This window comes from Festucalex cinctus, chromosome 1 (assembly GCF_051991245.1).
Source record: "Festucalex cinctus isolate MCC-2025b chromosome 1, RoL_Fcin_1.0, whole genome shotgun sequence".
Classification (NCBI taxonomy): Eukaryota; Metazoa; Chordata; class Actinopteri; order Syngnathiformes; family Syngnathidae; genus Festucalex; species Festucalex cinctus.
Genome location: NC_135411.1, coordinates 58,953,767 through 58,977,421, shown reverse-complemented (window position 1 = coordinate 58,977,421; position 23,655 = coordinate 58,953,767). Strand labels below are relative to the sequence as shown.

Genomic DNA, 23,655 nt, shown 5'->3' with positions numbered 1-23,655 from the left:
CGGGTCGCAGACTTGATAGTTATTGCAAGTAAAGCCCATATCCCACTGAGCGGCAAACATTTGCAAAGGTAGTGAATGTTGCTATTTCGTTAGTGTTCGTTCAAGGTTGCAAAGAATGTTCACCAAGAGTTTTAAATTTGGTTGCAGACCGTTGTTCTTGACAAGAAAAACTGTTGGCAAACATCTGGCGAACAATTAGCAACTAGCATTTGTTAGTTGAACGAACCTTGACAAATAATAAACATGTGCTACCTTTATAATACGCTGGCCCCTCAGTGGGATGCGGCCTTCAGGGTTATCCACCAAATACTAAATGTTATTCACCTAAACTAATGTTGTCTGTTCCAACTGTTTTGCTCACTTGAAAAGTGGGTGGCTTCAAACAAAGAAGGTGCTCTGTCCTCAGTTCTTTAACACATCTAGATGATGACCATGAAATAAAAGCTGCAGCTCTGAACCTTTGTCTCATATTTGACTTTTGAGCCGAGACCCAGCTGTCAAAAACAAGGGAATTGACTTTGCCGTATCTGCGTGTGATGTAACAAATAATAAACGGTCACTCATGTTCCAAAACAAAACCATTGTCTGGTGTATATTTTTGGCTGGAGGAAGGGTGATTTTGATCAATTGAAATGTCATTTTAAACTTGTTCTCTATTTGTATTCTTTTGAATTCTTATCTAAAGAACCGATTAGACCTGCCTATTTGTACCTATGGTAGCCTATACATCCAGGTCATTTACAGATAGTAGATATATATATGGTCAAATGGCTTGAAATGTACACAGAAGACAAATTTGTCTTAACAAGTAAAACTTTATTTGGAATGATACAGTTTGCAAAATATGTTATGTATATATATTTGTATTTTTTAAACCATATTCACTGTGTTCTAAGGGTATCTGTCAAGTTCTCCAGACAGTAAGATAGTTAAGACTGTAAAGGCATTATAATATACAGTGTTTTCCCCCTTGACAAAAAAAAAAGGTACATTAGACTACACAATCACTGTACCCAGGTCATGAGAAGAAGAAAAAAAGATTAGATGTTCTAGTTTCATCATTTTTTTTAATCTTTAGATTATTTTTTGAAAATACAATTAGAAAATATGAACCTAAAACTTCTCAGATGTAAAAAGTGTTATGTTTGAACATGGAAACGTGATGTTAATTCGAAGGCAAACAGCAAGAGAAAAGTATTATGTTCACTTATTATTTAGTGTTCATTTGATATACAATAATAACAACTATAGAGGCATGTGGCACGCAACAATATAATCATCAATCCAGAAGATGGACTGTGGCCTTTTAGTCTTAACATAACCATATTACATGTGCTCTATTCAATGCGGTACATACAGTGTCTTCACTAGTGGGACCCCCAAAGTCCAACCGAGTGGCATGAGTGACCAAAGAAAAAAAGAAAAAAAAAAAGAGGAATAGCATCAAGAAAACCACAAAGTTGGAAATAAAACTGACTGCGGCAAAGTAAGGCGTCTGCTCACCATCAGCCTAATCACATACTTGCCTAAGTCACTTTTGAACTACTGTCAAAGTATTCATATAAATGCTAGAAATGCTTTATTTTTCCTTCTTTATGTTCAAGTACATTCTTGGCCATCTTGGCCATGATAATCTGCAGGTTCTATTGAGGCAACTGGATGCATCTTGTTGAATTTGTTGTGCTTTGACTTGTTTTCAAACAACATCTTAAAAAAAAAAAAAAAAAAAAAAAAAAAAAAAGACAAGCAACTAGGCTATTGGGCCAACGACAAGTCAGTTTATTATATACATACAGAAATGAAGTTGAGCAAAATGATTAACAAAAATTGCATGTATAGAAGCTTACTAACGACAAGTCCATTATGAGTCTTCAAACGATGAGTAATCGTTTAGTTTTATTGTACAGTATTTAACTTGCCTAAGATTTTACCAGTTTGATGCTGAACTCAATTCACATTCTACATTACTTCCTATGGAGGAAAAATGACAACAATTTGGTCTTTCTTTGGACTTTGGAGGTTCCACTGTATTTGAAAGAGTAATTTGGGTCAAGATCCACACTGTCTTGTGGAAAAGGTTCGAATGATAAACACTATTGGAAGTGTAAGTAGGGGTGTTGTAGCTTTACATGGGGGACAGAGAGGGGAAAAAAAAAAAAAGACTGAATTACTGCGAATTTAGGGGAAAAAAACAAAAAAAACAGCATTTGAAACCATCATACAAGTTGAGTACATTCAAAATGAAATTCATCCAGCGTTTGATCTCCATTACATTACGAGGCCATCAAATAAATGAATCATTTTGGAAAAACAAAAACAGTTGTCACAAAATGGAGCGGCACGAGTCAAAAGCAATGCGCACGCAAAAGAAAAGGACAGGGACACACAAGTCTAGCACCTCGGGCCTCGTATGGAGAGCGTGTGTGCATGTGTGAGAGGACTGTACAGATTGGACACTTTTAGGACAAACTTTTTCTAATTGGCAGCCATTTATCACATCCTCAGAAAGCCATAACTGAACAAATGTTACCAGCATGTGAGTGAGGGTTACATGTTTTGGGATGATAATGCACCAAAAGTAAAAATAAAAAAAACAGGCACAATTCTTTGAAACATGTTTGCTACTCTTTTTTGTTTTTTTTCTTCTTTTCTTTTTTTCTCCACCTTCATTCCATACAGAAAACCTTGCGATGCTGTCAAGTTTGCCAACTGGGGCAGAATGGAATTTTATTTATGCACTCACAGCTATGAGAGAATGTAGAAAAATGTTAGCCATCATTTACAGTTGCGCTCAAAAGTTTTCAAAGCCCCGCTGTTACATCCATTTGTGTACAGAAAATTTGAAGTCTTCCCTGAACCTAACATGGATGGTTTTTGGAATGTGGGAAGGAAGTGGAGTGTGTGGGGTTCCAATCTGAACCATCGAGTTAACCGTTATAACCACATTTAATTACAAATGTAAAATTGTTAACAAAGACGGTCAATGTATAATGTTTGAATGGAAATGTGTCAATGTTGGTTCCTTTCAACAACTACAAAAGCAGCTCACAATTGGGGGCTGAATCATTTTGACTGCCTCTCTTTATATATACAGTGGATATAAAAAGTCTGCACACCCTTACTTCTGATGATGTGGCTATGTTCCGAATTAACCAATCACATTCAAATTCAGAATAAATGGGAGTCAACACACCTCTGCCATCCCAAATTAAGTTCAGAAGGAGTGTGTGACTTTTCATACTCATTGCCTATAATCAATATAAGGATTTTAAATAACTCAAGTGTTTAATCCAACTGTTAAACACAAACACAAGCACGGATTAATGTCTAAAAAAAAAAAAATCACCAGTTGGATAAAAAAAAAAAAAAGCTGCAATCAAGACAGATGTCAGACACAAACATTAACCCGTAGATGGTGATCAATCTTTTCTGATTCTAAAGCGGTATGGAGAGGCTAAATATTTGCCTGACAATGTTCCAACCAGTTGGCATCGCGATAGGCACATCTGTTGGACTCGGTATTGCTTGGACGACTTTGGAGCAGATAACATAATCAAGTTGCCGCTGCGAGAAGGAGGGAGGGGAGACAAGCCGATTGGGTACCTTCACAACGCCCGACGACGACACGTGATGACAACCTGGCCTGCACGACGACACACGCTTGGGGATGAACAGGTAACAGTTGGGATTAGGAATGAGAAAAAGGCAACACTGCTGCTTCTGTCGGCTCTTTTCCTCACTGCTTGACCCGCGTCTCCCGTCTGGAGGCGAAGGATTGAACACAAAAATGTTACGAGCAAGTAGTCCGCCCCACCCTCGGAACCCCGACTGTGGCTAAGCGGTGGATGGGAACCTAGAACTCGGCGAACTCCTTGGCGCACTTCTCCGTGATGGACACTCGGATCTCCTCCTCGTCGTAGTCGTCAAAGTTGCTGGTGTCGCCGGGCCCTCTGCACTTGGGGATGAAGGGCGCCTCCACCTGGAACACACAAGCATGCAAGTCAAGGAGTGGAACACCACAGTTCACTTGATCTCTCTCTATTTATGTCTTTCTTTCTTTTTTTTTTACATGATCACTTTATTTTGGAGTCAGCCAGCCCTCCCTCAAACATCTCCAGTTAGTTCAAAATGCTGCCCCGCCTCTTAAAGCGGAAGTCATAGACTTTCTTTGCAATAATATGCTCTGTGTCTCCACTCGTGTCAAAATAAAAAATACATTTTTTTTAAGCTATATACATTTTTGACTTGACATTTACTCTAAAGCGGAACACAATGAGGAGAACTTAATTCCGACTCCGGCCTCCCTCAACTGGCTGTATGTGCATTTTCATGAGCTCATGTTTATTTTTTTTGGATTGGTTTGTTTTTAACTCATTCACTCCCAGACATTTTCACTTGAGAGAAAATAAATAAATAAAAACATAGAACCTACCAAAAGAAAGATTAGAGTCTCTTCTTTCATCAGGAAGAAAAAAAGGTATATTTCTATCTGTTTCTGTTTTGCAAAAATTAGCATTAGAAGTTACAGCTTGTTTTCAACATGGCCCTGGTTGATCTCTCATGCTGCCAGCAGATGGCCAATTATAATTTATAATTACTACAATTGTTTTTCCACCCGTTCTCTGCAATTGAGAGGCTGCATCAAAGTCTTCTGTATGCTCTAGCTTTAAAAAAAAACCAAAAAACCAAAAAACAAACAAACACTTATAAATCCGTCTTTGGGACACAATATACATTTAAAATGGAACGTATTTCTACATTTTTGGGAGCAAATGAGTTAAAAATCAAAATGGTCTTGCCCCACCTAATCTCTCTGAGATGCTCCATCCCTACGCTCCTGCCTGGTGCCTCCTGTCAGCTGCTCGTAGAGGTGTAAGCGAAAGCTCAAAGAGGATACGGCCTTTTCTGCAGATGGTTCCAAACTATGAAATGACCTCCCTGTGGACATCAGACAAGCACTCTCGCAGTCCATTTCGAGAACTCGTCTTCAAACTCATTGCAAATCCTTGGCTTTCAACTCAGCATAACACTCTGCCCTTGTGCTGTTTTATTGTGTTTAAATTGTATTGTTTTAAAGGTTAAATTTTTGTTCATGTGCAGCACATCCTTTTAGCTGTGGTTGGTTTTTAAAATCATCCACAATAAAGGTGAGTTAAGCTGTGTCATTATCTGCCAAGGTTGAAAGACGTAACAAATCTATTTTGACAAATAAAGTGTAGATCGTTCAAAGGTTTTTCTAGAAATATACACAATCACCTTTCAGGAACATTCTAGATCTTTTGTGAGGAGCCTTTTTGATTTTCTCAAGAACGTTTTTGCATCTCAGCCAAAATAACAAATATGCCCCCGAAAAGGTGAAAGGTAATAATACTTTCAATTGCTGTTTGAATAGTTTTGAGTGACAGCATTTTTTCTTCAGTTTTAATTTATTCAATGTAATGTCTTCGCACTTGACTGCTAAATTATCATGTAGTGATAGTTAACAGAATTACACATTATCAGATATAGGTTGTAGCAAAGCTGAATTGATAAAAAAAAAAAAAAGTAAGTAAAATGAGACAATTGTAATTTAATTTTAAGAGCATTTATTGTACAACTCACAAAAGACAAAATCAAAACGTGCCACTCTATTGTGCAAACTAAGAAATAACACTGCTGATATAATGATTTACTGCATATACTTTTCACCTGAGAGGCCCTTCTTCTTGGCCCTTCTTCATTCCCGTTTCTTCGACTGTATTGTGTGGGGCTGTGTCTTCTATTTTCTCTTTCGACATATTCATTTTACTGTTTATAGTAGGCTACTCTCTGCTGCTGTATGCTGAATGCAGTTCCGGCAAGACTTGTGTGAAAATTGTACTGTAGCAACAATTAATCAATCTGACATTTGGTGCCTACATTTCAGTTAGCTTAGTGCCGATTTAGTGTGGCTTTCACGTTAGCATTTCTTCTCCTGCTGAATACCGTTGTTAGCTAGGCAGCTGTAGACTTGGGGAGTCGCCATGATATTTTTGTCCACTGGGGAAGATGCAATGACGTCAGCTAACATAATCATGATTGGCTTCGCTGGTAGAGTCAAAATTTTATGTCAGCCAAACAAAAGCCGTGGTACTTACGCACTCACTTGCAAACGCTAGTTAAGTTAATCTAACGCATGTCTTATTATTTCCGGAACATTTTCTACCCCCAGGCAACTGCCTGTGAACAAAATACTGCTGTACCAGAACACTTTACATCTCTGAATATAGTGAGTGAAACTGTAACGTCATGAGAGAAATCTATGTAAGTACAGGAAAAAAGTATTTGCACTCATTTACATGATCCCAGCACTGCTAAGGAGTGACTGGGTAATGTCTGTCTCACCTTCCTCTGGTAGATGGCGATCCAGTCGGTGGTGGCGAACCACTTGTGGCCCTTGATGTCGTTGACGCCGTTCCTGAGGTTGCCGAAGCGCTTGGTGAGGTCCACCTGCAGCAGGTTTCTCAACATGTCCTTCAGGTCCGAACTGAAGTGCGAGGGGAAGCGAACCTGGAAGCAGCCCGGGAATCAAAATCTTTTTTTTCCCCCCGTTTCGGAATTTTGGGCTCTTGTTTACAACTATTTCACATGCTCTGGCAGTGCAAATGCTCAATTTGTGTCAATCTGTGCATCACGAGTATAACCTCCATACGTCAATACGCAAAGTAGTGTGTGGATAGAATTCATACATTTTGTGAAGCGCTTATTAAGGGCTGTACTGACTCGTCAATCAGCCGATTTATCGACTTTACAAGTTAGGACAAAAAGGCAGATCCTGGACAGTGGATATAAAAAGTCGACACACACCAAAGAAAGAATGTGAACTTTAGTTGGGGTAAATCACTTTAAAGGGTGGCATGTGTGTGACGAATCCCATTTGACAGGAGTTGGAATGTGACGTGACAGCAACATCACAGTTATAAGAGGGTGTGCACATTAACTACATTTTCAATTTAGCTCGACATGTTATAGGTGACATAATGGTGGAAAATGTTTTGAAATGATTTCTTGGCCTCGTTCTTTGGGATCACAAAAACCTGCCATTCCAATAGAGGTGTGTAGACTTTTGATATTTTTCAGTGGTATAGCTCTATCTGTAATATTCCTCAAATTAAGGAAACCACATATGGTACAAGCTGCCCTCATTTTGATGCAGTGCACGTCCACACTGCCAGCAGGAGAAATGACACAACCTTAATAAACCCACCTTCCCTGATACAATCTTCTCATAAATTTGGATGGGTTGGTCTGCAAAAAATGGGGGGTAGCCAGCAGCCATCTCGTATATGAGCACTCCCAAAGCCCACCAGTCGACAGCTTTATTGTAGCCCTGGAAACATGCAAATAAAAAGGTGGTGAGCTATCTTCAAGTCAAGTATAGCTTTGAGAATCATGGTCGCTCACTCACTTTACTGAGGATGATCTCCGGTGCCAGATATTCTGGCGTGCCGCAAAGTGTCCAAGTTCGGCCTTTCACTCTTTTTGCAAACCCGAAATCCGTAACCTGCCCAAGTAACACGTGTATAGTTCTCAATACTGGGCTGAATACCTTTTAAAGCTAAAAAATAAAATAAAAAGTGTTAAACAGCCTTGCCTGGATGTAACCCTGCTGGTCGATGAGTAGGTTCTCTGGCTTCAGGTCTCTGTAGATGAGATCCAGCGAGTGAAGGTACTCAAAGGTAAGTACAATCTGTGCTGCGTAAAAGCGGGCGTGTGGTTCACTGCGAGAAAACACATGCATACGAGTAGAAATAAAACAAAAATATTTAGGACAAAATATGCCAGAAAAAAAGAACATACCTGAATCTACCGATTCTCCTCAAGTGGGAGAACATTTCGCCTCCGGGCACGTACTCCATTATCATATAGAGATTACTGTTGTCCTGTTGGGAGACGAGCAAAAAGGCGTGACGCAAAACGAGTGAAATCAAATAAGCCCAAGCAGCTTGCTCAGGATGAACATTTACAAGATGCAAACCTTAAAAGAGTGCTCCAGTCGCACAAGGAAGGGAAAGTTAACCGCCTGCAGGATGCGTTTCTCATTCAGCGTGTGCTCAATCTGCTTCAGCTTTACCACCTGACAGACGCCACAAGAGATGACGTTTTCAAAATATATACGGTCCATAAATTTGTTTAAAGGCACATCTCAGTAAATGAAAAGATGTTAGAAAAGTTCATTTATTTCAGTAGTTCTGTTCAAAAAGTAAAACAAAAAAATAATTCTGTATAAATAGCAAAAAGTCTTACCTAATTTGTATTCAAACTTTACTTTTTTTCGTGTGATGTGGAATTTGGGATGTATTTCACTGTTGTGAATCGTTACAGTTTCACTTTTTGAATAGAGCTACTGAAATACATTTTTCTTCGGATAATTTGAGCATCAGCTGTATATGTTTGTTGCCTTGTCATTTTATATTTTATTTTACTAATTATACTATGCTATTACTACATACCCAACCATTTATGAGTCTTACCTTTTGTTTGTCAAGTATCTTCATGGCAAAGTGCTGGCCCGACTCTTTGTGCTTGACCAGCATGACTCGGCCGAAGGAGCCTGTGCCTAAAGTCTTGAGACGCTCAAAGTGGTCCAATCCAGCTGTTTGCTGGGGACACGAGGGACAGATAGAAAAGAAATGAAAAGACCTGAGCTGGTTTGTGTACCCCAGCAGAGGGTGCACTACCTTAAAAATAAACAACAGGGTTGTGACTATTCTCATTATCCATTTTCTATGGCACAAACAGTCCAATCACAATTTCCCACAAATATAGAGCCTTCTAATCTTGTCTTACCTGTGCTGGATTCTCCCACTTCTTTAGGAAATCTTCTTTGGCTTTGGCAAGAAACTCCTTCACTGTGGTGGGAAACAAAAAAATACAAGAACTTAACATTAAAGGGATTACATTGTGGTATTTTAAGCCCTTCCACAGTTAACTACTGCATAGGCATATAATGATTATATCTTACATTTGACATTATGGTGTTGCAATTTTTTTTTAGGAAATATTAGATGTTTTGCTGTTGTTCGTCTCTGTGTGCCCTGCGATTGGTTGGCAACCAGTCCAGGGTGTCCCCCGCCTACTGCCCAGAGCCAGCTGAGATAGGCGCCAGCAGCCCCCGCGACCCTTGTGAGCTGCGATTGGTTGGCAACCAGTCCAGGGTGTCCCCCGCCTACTGCCCAGAGCCAGCTGAGATAGGCGCCAGCAGCCCCCGCGACCCTTGTGAGGAATAAGCGGTCAAGAAAATGGATGGATGGAGATGTTTTGCTGGTTATTTTTCTAACGTGGAAGTAAAACGACTGTTAACGAATTTAACTATGGTTCTATGAGTCTCGAATGACCGTGAACAGCACGGAAATCCCCCCACGCGCATGCGTCACTCGAGTAATAATACAAAAAAGGACATGTAGTCCACAGTTCCGGTTGACATCATCCACATGTATAAGAGGGGAAGGAAACCGGAACACACACTCTCAGAACCTTTTTGCGCAAAACACACGAGGACTCTGAGTGACAGACAATGCTGGCGGTTCGATTTCATTCCTCTCGACCGCCAGGAGCCGGTGCTTAACAGCACGGAACAGCAAATACCAGCGGCGACATTAAGACCCTGGAAACCGAACCTCACAGAGGGGCCTCCGAAGGACCGAGAACCACATCCAGTGAACGAGGAGAGGTGACATCCAAGGTGTAGAATCTGGAGAGCGTGCAAGGCGATGACCAGGAAGCAGCCGCACAGCCGTCCTTCAAGTGCACGTCTTTCAGCCCTGATCATGAGGTGGAAACACTCCTGGTAGAGTAGTTGCTTGGAAATAGCAGCACCTCTCGCCAGGCAATGGTAAGAGACACAGAGTTTGGTGGATTTACGTAATACACCGTAGCCTCCAAACAAGAGCGGAGTGCCCACACAGGACAGAAAAAGTGTGTGCGCGTTTGGTCCGCAGAGGCGGTGCAGGGGTGAGTCCGCACCTATTGATGTCACAAAGTGACAACAGCTCATTTTCTCAAGTTGGGAGGGGCTGGTGCTTGGAGAGCAGAATGACCTAGAATTTCTCAGAGAGGGGCGAATGGAGGAAAACACCACTTCTGTCATGTTTTTGAGGAATTAGCATTGTAACATGGCTAAAAGCGCTAAAAAGTTGATTTTTCACGTTACTGATTGATTGATATGGGACACTTTTCAAGCACAACCATCAACATGAACATTACCACTTCTTGTGTTTTAATATATTGATGCTAACATTTGTTAACTTACAATTCCATAACAGTTACAAATACTACAAGGTTGCTTCATAAAATCTTGTGTTCCGAAAGATTTTGTGACAGATTCTTCTTTAGATTCTATCTTTGGTAGCTGACAAGCATTGTAGAACAGATTGAGACTGACCTTGGAGGTTGCACTGTACATTTGTATAAATAGATTTTTATATTCAATGGATGCATAATGTGTGTAATCATGAGTTGACGGGCTTCAGCAGGTGATTATGGGGGTTGGAACAAATCTGTTTAAAACTAGCTTATTACTGCAGTGCAAACGTGTGGAGAGCAGAGCAGTTCGACCAAGCGGTACAATGCAAAGCTACATAAGTGTTGTCCTTCGGGGGATGCATCAGTGCAGCAAACACATATGCAGCAATGGATACACACAACATTATTGGCTTGCTAAAGACACGTCTGTGGACATATTCCAATAGTGTGACACAAAACACAGTGTCATATGCAGAAGATTGATGTATAACTCCCTTAAACACAGTGTTGCGTAGAGTTTCATATTGGTGATGGGTGCGATGATTAGGCAAAACAACAATCAGATGGAGAGCAACATGTGAAGCGTACAACAGCTTTCAAACTAGCGGAAAAATACAGCACATCGAGCCTTTCAGGATCATGTGGGAATGTCGGAATAATCAATGTGAAACAACAGCCCGCAGCCAAATGTGTGTGTGCAGCCGCTCATCTGTATGAGGTCGTCTCCAACTTTGACACTCAAAATGGGGACTGTTTGACAGTGCTGATCAAACTGCCACCAAACCTCCATAGGGGATCCCAAAACCCTTGTTTGTCAATTCCAATTTTTGCAACATAATTCCCTATAGAAAATAATCTGAATAAAGTCTAACCATGGACAAGCAACATTTTAAGTAACAATTTTTAATTTCTAACGCTCAGACAGGAGGGTCAAACTAGCCACTGGATCATACCAAGTAAATTAAAATAACGGAAAACTACTCGCAATTTAAAGATGCCTAACAGACAGTTTGTCTCTGGTCAATTCCACACTAGCCAGTTAGCTATTATTATGCTTTCAGCTACATTCCATTTTAATTTGAATATACCCTGTGAAATTAATTAGTTGGTGGTTAATAAATTCTATGGCTCTTTGCATAGAGCAGCTAAAGACCCCACAGAAGGTTCAATTTCCAATTCTATGCCATCAGACCTTTCCTTTTGTCAATGATAACTTTCTGTGGTGCCATCATTTACAAAAAAATGTATAATATATATCAAGAAAACATGGACATGGACATGAACATGAACATCAACATACATGCACACACATCTAAATTCAAGCCAGTACTGTGGATGGTTTGCAAATTTGTCAAAGAGCAAACAGCTGCAACGATAGGATGAGAGACAGCTGGGACTGCATCATAAACATGTTCAGAGTGTCCCACTGAGAGCAATACAAGCTGACTGGCTGCTTGGGAGAAGAAGCAAAAAAATAAATAAAAAAATAAAAATAAATAAAAACATTTCCTGGGAAAGTTGCTTAACTTCCTGTTAGAAAGGAGGCACTAATTGAGCTGGGAAGGTCAGAGATGGGATGATGCGGCTCTGTCGAGACCGATATTCATGTTTTAAGCACTGCTAATCCAAATTTCTCACCATCTGGGATGACTACGGGCGCCTCGGCCGCCTCTGCCGAGCGCGAGCCTGATTCGGAGGAGCGCGACGACTCCTTCGAGGACTCCCTCTTGCTTGCATGCTTCCTGGAACTCTTCCGGTCACACATGAACACGGCAGTCTCTCCCTTAGACTCTTCCTCACAACAGCTGACTCATGGCCCCGCTTCAGTGTCTGCGGGTCAGCTCGCCGGTCGCCCTTACGCGCGGGGAAACTAGCGTCCTCGCCGATGTCTCCGTTCAGTCTCGGGAACCCTCTATTCTGTTGTCAGCAGTCACATGAATCAACTGGACTCTTGCTTGGTTTGTATCAATATTTATTCTGTACACAACGTTCTCCCCTGCTGTTCTCTCACATCAAACACACACACATGAATACATATTGATCTACACTCTCACCAAGGGGAGGGGCCTAGCTGTTATATTTATCCAAACCAGAGAGGAAGTTGTGAGTAAAAGTGAATAAGGCACACAAACATGAGCTGAACCAATTGGTTGGCACATTTAGGAGTTTTGAAAATATGCATTCAATGACAAATAAAGCACCCAAATACAGCAAAGCGTCAGTGCAATGCTAGAGTTCCATTAATCACCCCACCCACCTACACTTAAAAAAAAATATATCTATCTGACATTTCTCCACCGGGCCCCCGTGTCCCACTGGAATGCAGGAATAGTAGGATTATATTGGGGTGAGCTGATCAATATTTAACAGGAGAAAAGCTTAGCTTGTGGGGACAGGGTGCACATTTTACTCTATTTTATGCACAATTACTATCTTAAAGGGATAGTTCTGATTTTTTTTACATGAATCTCTATTTCATCCTCACCTCCAGTGGTGTGCGATCATCACTGACTTACCCCTGACAGCGTTCTGTGACACGAGTTCTCGTCCGGTTTTGCTCGAAAGGAAAATAGTCCGGTAAGCTGGCTGGCGTCAAGTAAATAAAGCATTTTTCTTCTGAAAACAATTTGTGTTCAAAAGAGTGATACATTTGCATCACAAAACTCCCTCCTGAAAAAAAAATCAGACTCCATTACCACCGGGCACTATTTTTTTGTTCATTCGTATCACTGTGCGTCGCCCTGTAGACACCTGATAGATGCGCTGCAGACAGCTGATAGTCGCGCTTTCCACCTTTGAAAAGACAAACAACTTGTAGATTACTGTGCGTCTATCAGCTGCATGCGGGGTGCCGCGAAGTGATACAAACGAACACAAAAATAGTGCCCGGTGGTAATAGAGTCTGACTTTTTTTCAGGAGGGAGTTTTGTGATGCAAATGTATCACTCTTTTGAACACAAATTGTTTTTACAAGAAAAACGCTTTTTTTAGGTGACCCCAGCCAACTTATTGGACTATTTTCCTCTCGACCAACACCGGACCAGAACTCGTGTCACAGAACGCTGTCAGGGGTAAGTCAGTGATGATCACACACTGGAGGTGAGGATGAAATAGAGATTCATGTAAAAAAATCCAAACTATCCCTTTAACAGAAACTTGTCTCATACCCTGAAGAGAACAGTTTGCCGATGTGATGAATAATACAAATGAATAAGATACAAATCTACCTGTAAAAAATTAAGTGATACTGCATACGACTAGAAAACACATTCGGACTTGAATCGACGAGTTGACTTTAGTACTGTGTCTGTATCGAGGTTTAAAGCTTAAAGTTCATTCATCACTTACTGGCAGGACCATAAACATTTGAGTGCTACTGGCCATTTTCACATTAAGACATATTTTCATGGACTGAAATACATAAATGATAGCTACACTTCAATGAGCCGTTTGTATTTCAACAAGTATTCATTACTATGTGAAAATGAGATGATGAATATCAAGGGGATATCCTTTAACGCAATAACACAGTGTAGTGTAACAGTATTTGTTTATCCATCTATACAATTTCTGAACCGTTTATCGTCACCAGGATTGCAGGCGTGCAATAACGTTATTAGTTATTCCTCGTCACTAACAGAGGTGGGCACTTCAGTCTTTCTGTCGGCCCATTATTGACAGAGGCCCACATTTTCAGCGAGTGCATTGCAATGCAAAAAAACAAACAGACGGAGAAGGGCTATCTGTACTGACGGCCGCAAACCTGCTTCAGTCCATGTATTTTTTTAGTGTTTTTTTTTAGGTTTTGCATCATAAAGCACTTGCTGAAAATGTAAGCATACGTCAACGACGGGGCTGACGGATAGATAGAAGTGCCCATTTCGGATCACTGATATCCATTATGACGACCGGCAATTGCGATTAGCCCCAAGTAACTTTTTCAGACTGATCTGCTGGCTTCCACATGAGTGGCCAAGTGACACATTACGTCACCCCGCAGGAGAGAGGCTCCTCTGTGCCATGTTGTTAAGCATAAATCAATTCAATCAATTATCTACCTAGTATTTTTGCTTGTTTTCAACCTGTTTGAGTAACATCAGCTTTGATTTTGTTTTTTAAATATTCAGAAAATTCAATGTTATGGTTGCAACGAGGTTGCACTGAATGATTTCTGTAACAAAATACGTACAATCCTTAAGAGTGTGTAATAGGAGTATACATATACATAATGATATACATAACAAATTGGCACCATTAAATAGAGCAAGAAACAAGTTTAGGTAGGATTGCCCTGGCAATGAATGACCCATGTCCTCTTTGAAAGTGTGAGTGGAAAACAATTGCTTATATAAGAGCTGGCTAGACTCTGTGTGTGCGTGTATGTGCGTGTATGTATCTACTAAGACAAACACAAGCATGGCTGCGGGTGCTTGCGAAAACTCTAGTCTGCCAATAGAAAAAGAGGAAGGCTGACAGTGACACCCAGTGAAATACACAAAACCATCACATGAGCTCCACCTCCTTCAGCTGTGAATAAACACATGGCACACAAGACCAGGCCGAGCCAGATGATGTACAGCGGGTCCACGTGGGGAAACCCAAAAGTTTGGGGGGGGGTGGTTGGGACAAAACAGTTTTTTGAAAGGACATAACTGCAAGCCCCCCCAACCCGAGGAAGTTCTGGGCTGAACCCGTTCGCTCTTTCACTTCCTGCACCAGATCGGCTTCTTCCTGTGGGCCTGGCCTGTTTTGTACACTGCTGTGCCGCAGCTCCTCTTATTCAACCACACAGCACGTGTTGTCTACAGCCCTTTACTCTGTATGGTTGTATTAGAAAATAGGGATGTAACGATATCCAAATGTCACAATACGATAATTATCATGATATGAACTTCACGATACGATAACTATCACGATATTGTGGTTGAGGATATTTTAAAGAACTCACGATACTGTATTGAAGCGCATGATATTGCAAGAAAAAAATAAGCTCATATTGTGTTTTTGTACATAATAACATAAGTGACAAAGAAATAGGTTTGTCCAGTCATTTTATTTTGTCATGTGCTCCTACAGGCTCAGCTGCGCAAATTATCATCTATGTAGCGTTCACAATGCTGTGTTTGGCTGAAGCGGGTTAAAAGTCATGGTTTTAGACGGAGATTTTGACAAATATTTGCTGGTATGACTGATTTACGGGAGTGATAACTGCTGCAGTATGTCCGGTTAGAACATACTTATTGTCCATGTGAGCAATAATCAGACTCTTTGGACTGTTTGTGTTTGTTTTCTGTAGAACAACAAATGCCAATACAAAAAGTTAACGAGCAATTGCATGTAAATGTCTGGTCAATACTGCTAATTAGCTGAAATCATAATTATACATATAGTTCAAAGAGTACATGTAGCACTAACCTCAATGTACATAAACGACCTGCAATCATTAAAACGTTGAATATTGAGGCAATTACTTGCTAATGCACGCACACATTGTAAACTAAGTCCAATTGTGGAGGAACTTAAACGTGTTACATTCCCCTTCATCTGGACATTAGCATGGGTCTTAAATGTAGCTGGCCAAAAACATGCCTAATTATGATTAAACTGCACTAATGAACTAACCACCGGATGGTGCTGGAACTGCACAAATGGAATACAACCTCTAGTTTTTGACAGATATGCTGCTTTTACAGTTTGTGAACACAATAAAATGAAATGCATAACACAATTTAAACTGACACAGACAGCAAAACATCGTTAAGTCTCCAAAACTCTAAACACATTTTGCAGTTCTCTGCATAAGACGCAACAATCTGACATAAGGTCACGTTTGCCATTTCAAAACACTGCCATTCAAAATGATGTGACAATAGCTAATTGGCCTATATATGTGCCGCCTGGCCAAACACCTCAATGCTTAATTGCTTCCATCTCAATCAAAAAGTAATAACATTTAAAAAAAAAAAAAAAGAAAAAGAAAAAAAGACACAGGTGAGCACCTTTTTTTTTTTTTAAAACAACAATGGAAGACGCGGCAGAGAGAGGAAGAGGAAGAGCGAAGGTGAGAGAGAGAGGGGGAGGAAAAATAAGAGGTAGGGGTAGAGCAGGTAGAGGAGTTCCTGGCCAAAGAAGATAACTTTCAAATAAAATCAAAGGAACCTTAGTTGATCATGTCATCGACCATGCGAGAGGATGCCTTATTATTTTTGTTGCCTCTCTTTTTTATGTTTTTCCTGCAATTTTCTTTTTCAGTTTACTGTTTCATGAGCATATTGTTCCCTCCAATGTAAACATTATTTGAAAAATGAAACAAATGAGAGAGTCACACTAATTACGAGGGCCAAATTGGATGTTTGAGATGTGGAAGAGAGGCCGTTTTTTCACATGTAGTCTCTAACAGCAACGAGAAGCCGCTGCTCATTTCGCAGCTAGCCGTTCACACTTCAGCGTCACTCGTGGTGTTATGAATAAAAACATAACACCAAGTTCTCTACGGCCTCCGCCAGGACCCGGTGAACAGTGTTGGGAAGAAATACCAACAGTAGCACAAGAATGTAGTAATAGCCAGTAATAGCCATTGCTTAAAGGGTTATAACACCTTGACTATAAATGCTATTCGTTAGCCTGTCCATGTAATTTTACATTGTGTATTAGCATTAAGCTATTGGATATTCAGAGTGACGCGGTTGCCTTCAACATACAACAAGTACTTTTATCTTTTATGCCTAAATACTACCAAGGTTACGCATACCAACACATAAAATCTTAATCTCCTGGGTTTTGTTTTTCTCTTTGAGATTAGATGTAAATGCCTTTTAATCCCTGCTCAGCACAGCGCTTTTGTTTTTCGTTGCGTAAATATGACTGCTTCGACAATTTCATTTACCACACACGATGAATTTACTGTGAATACACACAAACAAATTCTGGTGCTGATCAAATAACTGGACCAAGACCCACTTTTTGGGGTGGTCTCGGTCCGCTTCCAAACACACTCAGTGCAGTTCGCTTCAAGTGTGAATACAAACTACTGTTGATCCACAACAACTGCAGGACACATGCGCCTATTTGGGCTTAACAAGCCACCGTAGCCATCGCGTGGGGAAAAATAGTTGCCTGGTAGTGAAAGTTGTCCTAAATTCATACATAGTCTTCCACATTCTGTTCAGCCACACTGCTGCCATCATTTTGTAGGTGGGGCACACTATTACTGTTACTGCACAAAACAACGCTATTCCAAATTTAGAAACAGCGAAGCGGAACCCCCATTGAATGAGCAGCTCTTAACGATTGCAATTATTTTGCATCTAATAACGCCACAAATATGCAGAGCAGTAAAAGCAGCATGGAGAAATATCATGTTTTCCTCTGTTTTCGGGTTGGCGCTTTGCGTGCCACCCTCGTTATTTCTGTCCAATGGGAGCATTGGAGCACTTTCAACAATACCGTATAATTTACTTACAAAAGGCACAATGTGAATACAAACCGCACCAAATGAAAAAAATAAAGTCCACTTTTTGTCCGGACCAAACGTGGGCCGAATAACTTCTGGTCTGAATACACCCTATAACCATGTTGATGAAGCTTGGTGTTAGTAGTGGGTTCCAACTTCCCTACAAATTCAGGTTACGCCACCATCTTAAGAATGGAACTCCTTTATAAAGGATCTTCTTTGCTTATAATAAACCTTGTATAATTACATGTTTTATGAGAGTGATAGTTTGACTCTGGGACAGACAATTACAATAAAAGGTCCTGGAACAGATTATGTTCGACCTAAGGGCTCCACATCATTTTCTGAGCACGTACAATACAAGTTATTTAATCAAATGCTCCCCAATTGATCAAGCTATGGGAATTTCAGAATAGTCTCAGTCAAGTGTTTTTACACCTCGTACCATCGAAAAAAACTTACGTGCTTCGCTTTCCAAGTACAATGAGAAAGAGGTTTTATTCCTAAAACATATACTTAGTAATATTTTATAAGCTAGTGTATTATTATAGATCAGGGGTCTCCAAGTTCGGTCCTCGAGAGCCCCTATCCAGCCTATTTTCCATGTTTCTCTCCACTAACACACCTGATTCATGATCGGGATCGTTAACAAGCGTCTGCAAAGCTTGCTTGCTGATTAGCTGATCATTAGTTTCAGCTGTGCTGAAGGATGGAGACATGGAAAACAGGCTGGATAGGGGCTCTCAAGGACTGAACTTGGAGACCCCTGTTATAGATGGTTTGAAGTTCAAAGGCCTTTTCACACCACACTTAGCAACCCTGCATCTTCGTTAACGAACCAATTCATTGTGTATGTGCTGCGACTGCAAGGGTGTGAGAACGGAACGCTGGGTCACAACACACCGTGATGCACGTTAGCCGTTTGCCGCAGCGTGGCATTCCGTTGAATTGAAAAATGTTCAATTTGAGAATGTGTTGTTGATGTCAGAAGGAGCTTCTTACAGTTGAGAAGCTGGCGGAGTGATTTCAGAGTGCTATCAGCAATAGACCAACCAGCATGAAAAGCCTCTCTATTATTAGTAGGCTACTACGCAAGCATTTACGAAAATGAACAGAAAAGTTAGTGCTTACAGATTAAATAAAAAAATAAAAATAAAAATAAAAAGTTAAACAGAACAGAACTGTATTAGGCAGTGACTCTTTTGTGCTGCTGAGTACCTCTGACCTAAGTCATGTTTTAAAATGGACACCAACATGAAAAATCAACTTTTTTGAGCTTTTAGCCATGTTAAAATGCTAATTCCTCACCAAAAACATGGCTGAAGTGGTGTTTTCCTACATTCACCCCTCTATAGGTGCGTTTCCATTACCCCTTTTTGCAAAAATAAAAGCAATATTGTACTATTTCGATAAAGTACAATTTCGAATTGTCGGTGTTTCCATTGAAGAGAGTTTCGCTTCTGAGGCGCAATTCTCTGAATGTCCCGTCTCGCAAGACCTCGCTGTTCTGTAGGAGGTGCTCTTGATGTTGACGGTAGACGGACACCCGGTGTAGTTATATTACTTTAAAAAGACTCACCCCTCACCGGGCGGTTTCGGGCATTTAATGTTGGTGTTGTTGTGTGTGTGCCTCTGCAGTCGGCAAGCAGTTCTGACACGAAAGCGAATGGCACCGTACTTCCTACTTCCTGTAATCTTTAAATGTTGTTGTTCCCATGCAGAAGCTGGGTAAAAGGCGGGTTACAAATTGTTAAAAAGTTTCTGATGTTTTCTGCTAAATTAACCAAACATGGCAGGACAGGATTTCAAGCTCTCCTCTCCTTCAACTTTTCGAAGGAGTCTCGCTCGATAACACCTGTCTCTCTTTTGCGCTCATGACGTGCAGTAGCCGATACAAATCACTTCAGCATGTAAAACTAAAATACAAACCGGAAATTAATAATTCTCAAAACAAATAGTAATTGCAGGTTTAACAAAAAATACACATAAACAACGTGTTAGTCCTTTCCTCCGTGACTGGGCGGGTGTCACATGACTACTAATGCGCAAAAAGTGTTTCCATTACACTTTTGCAAAATACTTCTTTTTCGATATGTCTCAAAAACCACCTCATGAGAGCGCAAAAACTTTTTTGCGATATTTGTGAGTTTTTTCGCAAATCCGGTGTTTCCATAATCTGCTCTCCAAGCACCAGCCCCTCCCAACCTGAGAAAACGAGCTCTGTGCACTCTTTGACGTCCTAAAGGTGCGGACTCAGGCCTGACCGATTAATCGGCCTTCAAACATCTGCCAAAACAATCAGCTAATTGGGCCAAATTGGCGATTATTTTCCCCTTAAAACGTTATCGAAGACAACAGAAGTTTCCGACGCTATGAAAGTAAGGTACTTTCACAGCATCGGAAACTTCGGTCCAGCTAAAAGAATGATCTCATCTCTCTTTGAACCATAAGAGCATCTGTAGGCCACGGACAAGTTCACCATAGCATTGGTGTCTGATTTAGCAACTGTTTGACCTATTTTCTAGGCCACACTGTTTGTTTTCTAATTCACGCGCATATGTCCTGCCCTCCACCGCAAGGGGTGCACTTAAGCATGACATCACACTAGAAGGGTCTACTGACATTTTTTTTGTGATATTGTGATGCCAAAAAGTTTAAAACAACTTTGTTTGATGCTATTAGGCTCACGATAAGCTCTTTGCGCAGTAGCACATACAAACAGCCTTGTTCTTAACCATGTGTCATCACATGATGTTCAAGAGACTTCTTAACTTCCAAGTTTGGTTGCCTGGAGAGGGTCATTGCTGGAGCATCATATGACTGCATTGTCCTGTCCTCTCCTGTCACTGCAATCACAATATCCCTCACACACCAACATTTTTACTCAAGTCTTAGCCTTCTGAAAGCCGAATGCCCACCCACTCAGGATTAGGTTTCATTATTATTCTGGGATATACTTTCACCACGAGGAAGCCAACTAAATGAAGGCTGCTTGTGTTGTCGTCATGAGTGCTACCTCTGGATGCACCTCGGGCCCCTTTAATCACGAGCTTTTGCCACAAAAATGCGAGGAAAACACGAATAAAACCCTCTTTTGTTCAATGAAGGTGTGAATCAACGAATAGGCCAGGAAACCAACCTACACCTGTAGGAAACTTGACCTGGGAACAACAGTATATAAAAATGTTTTGTTCGTTTTTTTTTAATGGACTTACCACTCTCCATCTCATTGCCTTTCTTCGCGGTGGGCGTGTTACCCATGATGGCAGCCTGTCAAGCGGACTCCTGCAGGTTCCGGAGCGACTTAGGCGGCTTGACGATAGCGCACAATCGCCGCAAAACAGAGTTCGATGAAATTGTCGGTTGCCCACTAGCTGACCGCTATCATTCTCGATAAACGGCCCGTAATAGATTTCCCCCCTTTCCAACAGTCAACAGTTTTTTTTTTCCAGACAACTCTGAAGATCGAGCCTTCTGCTACAGTTGGCTAAGGCTACCAAGCTAGCAGACGCTGCTAAATGGGTGTTAGCTCGAGTAGCTTGTCAAATATTCACTATTGAAGACACCACTCGACTTGCAGGTTTTTTTTTTTAATCCAGATGTAGCAATATATTCAAATGTAGTCCATGGGGCATTAAACGACAGCCGATGTTTTCCCCAGTTTTTGAGACAAGCTGTTAGCGTCCTCAATAGTCTTACAGTGGCCTTATCAAATCAGCCACTGCGTGTGTGGGCAGGCCCCTTCTTCTTCTTTTTCTGTGCAGAAAAAAATACGGTATCCAGATTAAGTCCTCGTCCCGCCCGCTGTCTTTTTTCTCATCCACGCAAGCTTCAAATTCAGCCAGGCCGAATGCGACGGTTCCCCCGGAGCCGACCGTCTCACGGACAATTCCTAAAATCAACAGAGCCTTTCCATTAATCTTTCGACCGCAAGGGAAACTCCAGTCATCCATCCACCTGGCACCGCCCCTCGAAGCTTTTCAATTGGCTAATTGAAATGACAGGTACAAACTGTCAAGAGCCAATTGGACGGAACTTGGTATTGGAAGTCACTGCGGATATGTGATTGGACAGCCAGCCAGCTATGTCCCGCCTCCAAAGCTTGCTTGGAGCAAATAGATGCCTCGTCTGCAACGGTAGCTGTTGTTTTTCCACCTTTTGTTTTGATTTTTTTTTTTTTTACTGACCAGCTGTTCGAATTAATCACATACAAGTCAAACATTTGACGAAGAAATATGTACAAACTTGAAGTAACCAAATTTGTTATGTGTTGAATTTAAGTATTTCGTGGCGTCAAAACAGCAACTATTACCCGGTCGGTCTGTGACTGGGCGTGACGTTGATACTGGTTATTTTTAGCAACATGTGAAAACATACATTTCTCAGAAGTGTCGATACAAAAAAAAAAAAAACCCTCTGTACTAGAATTATTTTAGGTGTGACACATTGTCGGAGTTGGTAAAAGTATAGACCATGATTTACAACACAATCAAATACAAATACATAGTTTTATTTGGAACACAAAATTGCAAACAAATTAAAAACAAAAACAACAACAAAAAAACACATGGAGGATGTGAAATATTTTCCTATCCGTTTAAGTGTCAACTTGCACAGCAAATATTGCCATTTATATGCAACTTGCATCAGTGCTGTAACTGTATGAAAATGGTACAACTCTGCTGTGTGTGTGAGTGGTGGGAAGCCAAGTTGAACCCCAGACAATTCTGTATAATGGCTTCACACTTTTTTGAAGCGCTTGAAGGAAAAGAAGATGAGTTATAAGGCAAATGAGTCTGTACATTATGAAAACGCAACCCCCCCACCCACTTCACAAAGAAGAGAAAATAAAGATGGGACGTGTCTATAAGCAGTCCATTGAGTTCTCTGGTAGTATTCCCAAGGACGGGGCTTTGCCGGGAAGACAGGACGGCGGGAGCATGGAGTTGGATGATGGGTCCACGTTCTCTGAGTCCTCCATCCGCTCTGCGGACCCTTCCCAGTTAATGTGGAATCTGGTGACACGCGGGTTTGATGCTAGGATGTTCCTCTGGAGCTGGAAAATGAAGAACCAACACCAATATTTCATTTCATTCATTCATTCATTCATTTGGAAATTAAAAGAGAATGTTATGTCAGAGTCAGTCCAACCTGTGCGTAGTCTGGTTTGATGGGAGGATTCTCGCGGAGCTCCTGGTCCGTGTACTCATTGTTGACATAATAACCAATACGTATGAATTCCTGGCCTCGGTACGTACAGGTGATCAGCACGACAGTGACACCCACTGCATCGCTCTCGGGGATCAGGCCCGTGTTTGGTGCATCTGCCTATCAAGAGAAAAAATAAATAACTGGTGAGAATGGAGAATATAAAATACTTTTTGATGATTCAACTGAATAATGGGATATAAAATGATTTTGCGTCATTAAACGTCTGTGTGAAGTGCAGTTATTATGTTTGTCCACTTGGGGTCAACATCCTTACATTCTGCACCAGGACATTAAAAGGCAGGACCTGACCTACACAGGGGTCAACAAGTGATTGTGCAGTGTACTTGTTCTATTTTATTTATTTTTTTAAATGTGAAATTATGCCGAACTTTGTCAATTCTCCATCTTTTACACACATCTTTTCCTCATGACTCGCCACCATGGTGTCAATTTATTCCTACACAGAATATTTTCCGCCATTGAATTGTTCTAATTATTCAATTAATCGGTGGAGCCTAGTAGAATGAAATAAAACATGGCTGCATGATGTCACCTGGAACACAAACATATGTCGTCCAGCAGGAACTGGTCCAACTAGGACCGAGTCCAGGACTTGGTCATACTCTTCGCTCTCTGCTGAGCCCACGTAAATGATCTTCCACTCTAAGTCTGGAAAAGCACAAAAAGAACGTGATGTCATTCAGAAAGATAATTTCGACATTAGAGCC

General features: G+C 40.9%; 2 protein-coding genes across 7 annotated transcripts in view; both read right to left on the bottom strand.

Moving 5' to 3' along the window:
* Positions 1-795: 795 nt before the first annotated feature.
* On the bottom strand, positions 796-21,678 carry prkacaa (protein kinase, cAMP-dependent, catalytic, alpha, genome duplicate a). 4 transcript variants are annotated; one of them, XM_077497676.1, is made up of 11 exons: positions 20,932-21,678; positions 8,809-8,870; positions 8,493-8,621; positions 7,997-8,095; positions 7,819-7,901; positions 7,613-7,739; positions 7,427-7,522; positions 7,226-7,348; positions 6,364-6,528; positions 3,854-3,979; positions 796-3,761 (listed from the first exon to the last, which is right to left on the bottom strand). In XM_077497676.1, the coding sequence occupies exons 1-10, from the start codon at positions 20,975-20,977 to the stop codon at positions 3,854-3,856; spliced, it is 1,056 nt and encodes a 351-aa protein (XP_077353802.1). In that variant the 5' UTR covers positions 20,978-21,678; the 3' UTR covers positions 796-3,761. The 4 variants fall into 4 exon arrangements, with proteins under 4 accessions (XP_077353802.1, XP_077353784.1, XP_077353792.1 ...); XM_077497658.1 differs by lacking the exon at positions 20,932-21,678 and adding an exon at positions 11,902-12,275; XM_077497666.1 differs by lacking the exons at positions 796-3,761; positions 3,854-3,979; positions 20,932-21,678 and adding exons at positions 4,031-4,938; positions 11,902-12,280.
* A 532-nt stretch (positions 21,679-22,210) lies between these two features.
* The window catches only part of LOC144002455 (histone chaperone asf1b-B), a 2,874-nt gene continuing 1,429 nt past the window's right edge, over positions 22,211-23,655 (bottom strand). For all 3 annotated transcript variants that reach the window (XM_077497717.1, XM_077497697.1, XM_077497707.1), the window contains 3 exons: positions 23,481-23,596; positions 22,868-23,044; positions 22,211-22,772 (listed from right to left, as the gene is read on the bottom strand). In XM_077497717.1, coding sequence (XP_077353843.1) covers positions 22,581-22,772; positions 22,868-23,044; positions 23,481-23,596 — 485 coding nt within the window. In that variant the 3' untranslated portion in view covers positions 22,211-22,580. The remainder of the gene's footprint in view (positions 22,773-22,867; positions 23,045-23,480; positions 23,597-23,655) is intronic.

Excerpts from the sequence above, each read along its gene's own strand:
- prkacaa (XM_077497658.1), bottom strand. The coding sequence starts at position 12,028 with ATGTGTGACCGGAAGAGTTCCAGGAAGCATGCAAGCAAGAGGGAGTCC. Across the intron at positions 7,740-7,818 it reads AGGAGAATCGGTAGATTCAG|TGAACCACACGCCCGCTTTT; the intron begins GTATGTTCTTTT and ends GTTTTCTCGCAG. Across the intron at positions 6,529-7,225 it reads AGAAGATTGTATCAGGGAAG|GTTCGCTTCCCCTCGCACTT; the intron begins GTGGGTTTATTA and ends GGCTGCTTCCAG.